This window comes from Galeopterus variegatus, unplaced genomic scaffold (genome assembly GCF_000696425.1).
Source record: "Galeopterus variegatus unplaced genomic scaffold, G_variegatus-3.0.2 Scaffold5789, whole genome shotgun sequence".
Taxonomy (NCBI): domain Eukaryota; kingdom Metazoa; phylum Chordata; class Mammalia; order Dermoptera; family Cynocephalidae; genus Galeopterus; species Galeopterus variegatus.
Window position 1 is genome coordinate 84633 of NW_007731900.1, and position 4093 is coordinate 88725.

The 4093-nt window shown below is 56.5% G+C and overlaps 2 protein-coding genes across 6 annotated transcripts in view; both read left to right on the forward strand.

Annotated features, from left to right (window-relative positions):
- The window catches only part of LOC103605409 (chromosome unknown open reading frame, human C11orf80), a 45624-nt gene extending 45129 nt beyond the window's left edge, over positions 1 to 495 (forward strand). Inside the window, exon 14 of the mRNA XM_008589993.1 lies at positions 82 to 495. Within this exon, the coding sequence (XP_008588215.1) occupies positions 82 to 495 (414 nt within the window). The remainder of the gene's footprint in view (positions 1 to 81) is intronic.
- RCE1 (Ras converting CAAX endopeptidase 1) lies at positions 8 to 3124 on the forward strand. 5 transcript variants are annotated; one of them, XM_008589988.1, is made up of 8 exons: positions 8 to 135; positions 273 to 375; positions 471 to 554; positions 841 to 919; positions 1425 to 1592; positions 1719 to 1790; positions 2033 to 2095; positions 2421 to 3124. In XM_008589988.1, the coding sequence occupies exons 3-8, from the start codon at positions 495 to 497 to the stop codon at positions 2654 to 2656; spliced, it is 678 nt and encodes a 225-aa protein (XP_008588210.1). In that variant the 5' UTR covers positions 8 to 135; positions 273 to 375; positions 471 to 494; the 3' UTR covers positions 2657 to 3124. The 5 variants fall into 5 exon arrangements, with proteins under 5 accessions (XP_008588210.1, XP_008588211.1, XP_008588212.1 ...); XM_008589989.1 differs by having other exon boundaries at positions 11 to 135; positions 475 to 554; XM_008589990.1 differs by having other exon boundaries at positions 38 to 135; positions 2002 to 2095.
- Positions 3125 to 4093: the final 969 nt, after the last annotated feature.

The window sequence follows — 4093 nt, forward strand, 5'->3', positions numbered from 1 at the left end:
GGAGCGGCAGCCCGAGTCGGCGGCGCTGGGCGGCCCGGGCCCCGGGCTGTGCTGCTGGGTGTCCGTGTTCTCCTGCCTCAGCCTCGCCTGCTCCTACGTGGGCAGCCTCTACGTCTGGAAGAGCGAGCTGCCCAGGTGCGGGGGCTGCGCGCGCTGCGGGAACCCGCGCCCCCGCGAGGCGGGGCTGTGGGCGAGGCTGGGGCGGGCCGGGGGCGGGGCCGTGCGGACAGGAGGCGGCCGCAGACCCCCCTGAACTTCCTGCCCCTCGGTAGGGACCACCCTGCCGTCATCAAGCGGCGCTTCACCAGTGTCCTGGTGGTGTCCAGTCTCTCGCCCCTCTGCGTGCTGCTCTGGAGGGAACTGACAGGCATCCAGGTGCGATGGAGACAGAGCAAAGGGCCTCGGGGGAGAGAGCTCAGGGGCCTTTTGGGGGAGGGAGCGACACTGATGCCCCCCTTCCTGTGGCTCAGCCAGGCACATCCCTGCTCACCCTGATGGGCTTCAGGCTGGAGGGCATTTTCGCAGCGGCACTGCTGCCCCTGCTGCTGACCATGGTGAGTACTCCTGCTTAAGTTTTCTTTCTCTGACTTTTGTTACTAGAATGATGCGCCTGTCTTTTGTGGCGTTTTTTTTCTTGTCTTGGTCGTGTGGGCTTTTGGCTGATGGGAACAGGAATTGTGAAATGGCTCCGAGGCCCTCACGTATGAATGGGTGGGAAATCCTGGCTGAGAACAGGAAGCTTGAAGTCTCACGAAGCTGCCAAGTGCAAAAATCTGGGCAAGGGCAGTGGATTATGGTGAAAGTCTTTCCTTTGATCTCTCCTGCTTTTTCTGGCCCCAGATCCTTTTCCTGGGCCCACTCATGCAACTCTCTATGGATTGCCCCTGTGACCTGGCAGATGGGCTGAAGGTTGTTCTGGGTGAGTTCTCAAGGCTGAAGGGGAAAGTAGGCACAGGCAGTCCAGGACAATGGGGAAGAGGATCGGTGGTCTGAACATGAGACGTGAGATGTCATTTCTCTGGGTGTGCTTCCTCATCAGTAAAAAGGGAACATATAGCTGGGTGGCCTCTAAGAGTAGGTTACTGATACCCAAGGAGGCCTCTAGGGACCACAGTGGTACTTGGTGTGGACCAGACAGCATTGTCCCCTGCTTCCCCAAATAAGAACTGGTCTTGGTTACATTTTGATATCTCTAGACTTTACTACCAGGATACCCTGCCTCAGCTACTAATACCTTCTTTGTCAGTTGTTTCAAGATGTTGCTTTATGTTGGATATGATAAAGTTCAACTGCCCCCCCCCCCTTGTTCTTAGTATTGGCACCTAACCTGAGTTTGGACAGGATAAAGTTGTGGTTGAGGTGTCTCTGGGGCCTCATTGTTCAGTAGCTAGTCATTGGTTGCTTGTCCTGAATCCCGCCTCTAGCCCCCCGCTCCTGGGCCCGCTGCCTCACAGACATGCGTTGGCTGCGGAACCAAGTGATTGCGCCCCTGACGGAGGAGCTGGTGTTCCGGGCCTGTATGCTGCCCATGTTAGCACCATGCACGGGCCTGGGCCCTGCTGTGTTCACCTGCCCACTCTTCTTTGGAGTTGGTGAGTCTGTCCAATCTGGTCCTGCTAAGATATTCCCAGTGTGAAAGCTGAGAATGGGGCTTGGGGCAGGCCTAGAGGGAAGGCTGCGGGGGAAGTGACATTACATGGTTCTCACCTTCTTCCAAGCCCATTTTCACCACATTATTGAGCAGCTTCGTTTCCGCCAGAGCAGTGTGGGGAGCATCTTTTTGTCTGCAGGTGAGTCCTGGAGAGATTGCCTGGGGCAGTGCTGGGTCAGGGTGTGTGGGAGTGTCCCTGATGGCCACTCTGGCGGAAGAATTGGGAACAGAGGACTATAGTATTGGAGGGGCCACCGACCATGGGAGTTGGGGTACAGAGGACAGCCATAGGTGGTGGGGCAGGCAGCCATTGCCCCAAAGGGGATGGTCTCTGGCTGATGGGCGTGCAGGTGTGGTCACTCGAGGCCTCCCCGTCTCCAGCGTTCCAGTTCTCCTACACAGCTGTCTTCGGTGCCTACACTGCTTTCCTCTTCATCCGCACAGGTTGGTTCTCAGTCTCTCATGTGTCCCCCGGGGCTCAGGGGCCCACAGGAGTGGGTGGGAGAATGGGAGTACTATGTTTGTTCTAGGAGCGACAACAAGGTCTACCATTCCTTGAGACAGGCTGAGCCAGGGATCTGAGAGGTGGAAAGAAGCAGAGGCCATGGTGTGTGGGTGGATGGGTGTGGTCGGTGGATGGGTGTGGCGGGTGGTTGGGTGTGGCGGGTGGGGCATTGACCTCCTGTTTCATGAGATGAGGGTCACTAGCCCTGGCAGGGCTGGAGGAGATGATGGGGCTGCTCTGTGAGCTGCTGTTTCCCCTCCCCAGGACACCTGATCGGGCCCGTTCTCTGCCATTCTTTCTGCAACTACATGGGCTTCCCTGCCGTGTGTGCAGCCCTGGAGCACCCTCAGAGGCGGCCTTTGCTGGCAGGCTATGCTGTTGGTGTGGGACTCTTCCTGCTTCTGCTCCAGCCCCTCACGGACCCCAAGCTCTACGGCAGCCTTCCCCTTTGTGTGCTTTTGGAGCGGGCAGGGGACTCAGAGGCCCACCTGTGCTCCTGACCTATGCTCCTGCATACACTATTACGAACTCTCACGGGCTCCCCAGCCCCTTCCTATCAAGCGGTACTGCAGAGGAGGGGCTGGCTGGGTTCTCCGAGATCTCAGGAATTTTTGTAGGGGATTGAAGCCAGAGCTAGTTGAATCCCAGGGACCAAGAGAAAGGAGCAGATATCCAAAAGGTGCAGCCCCTCTCAAAGGGGGGTTGAGCAGCAGCTGGGAGTGAGGGGACAAGGGGCAAGTCCCAGGAGCTGTGCACTTCTTTCCTCACTTTGGACTGCTGCTTCTCTGAGCTCCTCTGCCCCCTCTGTCTCTGAAAAGCTGCTTGGGGGGTTTTTATTTATAAAACCCTTCACCTGCACCCCCACCCCCACCCCCACCCCCAACTTCCCAGGGCCCCAGGGTTTTCTCATTGTCTTTTTGCATCAGGACTTTGTATTGGGATATTAAAGAGATTTAACTTGGGTAAAATGGCCTTTGGGAATCAGTCTATTTGGGATCTTGGGAGTTTGCCCACCACCTGTCCTGGCTACCATAAATGGTAACCTCTGGGCATTTCAGCCCAGCAGGCAGTTACTTGGAGTAGAGGATGGGTTGGGAGCCTCTGGCTGTTGTAGGCCTGTGGCTTCCTCCTTCCTGAGCCATGCCCCAAGTCCTAGCATAGGTGGGTTTGAGACTGCAGGTAGCAGCTGTGGGTCCAGCTCATCCCGGGGCCTGTGCCTTGGCTTCCAGGGTCAGGGAGTGGGACCCACAGCCCTGAATGTGTTGATGGAGCCTCCATCCTGTGTCTTCTGGGAGGGTGGAGGATTGACTGGGGCCTCCTCAGAACTTATCAGCCTCATTTTACCCAAGAGGAAATATATCTAAAATGGGAGAGTCACTCGGGAGTAGAGGGTTTCCAGTTCTCCACCTCAGACCTCTGCCACTGTGCTGCTGGTCTGATCCCTGGAGGAATCCAGAACCAAGGGCTCAGCACTGAGAATAAGAGGGACTATACCAAGCACTATGGTAAACTCAAGGTTCTTAGGTCCTGGTAGTAGTCTACCTGCTCTTCTTGTTTTAAGGATTTCTGTTCCCCTGGGGCCTTCTTTCTTCCTGATTCTTGAAAGAATGTTACGCTTTTAGGTCTCATTCCAGAATCAAGGAGGTTGTCCTGAGTCCCCTTCCCTGAGGCTGGTGGTTGAAGGAAATGGATGTGCCGTCATTCCCACAACGCCCCCAGGTTGGCTATGACTAAACTAAATTGACATGACTCTAAATAGCAGCACCAAGTCACACACCTGCCTCCTGGAGAGCTTTCTTCTCCCCCAGCTTGGGTAGCAGCTGTTGGGGGCAGAGGGGTGAGGACAGGGCCTGTTTTAGAGGGTACTTTTGGGATCTTGGGGTCCAAAGAGGATAAGGCCCAGGCCCAGAGTACTTGCCCCCCCCCCCCCCCCCCCC

Coding starts and splice junctions, on each gene's coding strand:
- RCE1 (XM_008589990.1), top strand. CDS start 495: ATGGGCTTCAGGCTGGAGGGCATTTTCGCAGCGGCACTGCTGCCCCTG. Junction 920..1,424: donor TGGGCTGAAGGTTGTTCTGG/GTGAGTTCTCAA, acceptor TCCCGCCTCTAG/CCCCCCGCTCCTGGGCCCGC. Junction 1,593..1,718: donor CCCACTCTTCTTTGGAGTTG/GTGAGTCTGTCC, acceptor CCTTCTTCCAAG/CCCATTTTCACCACATTATT.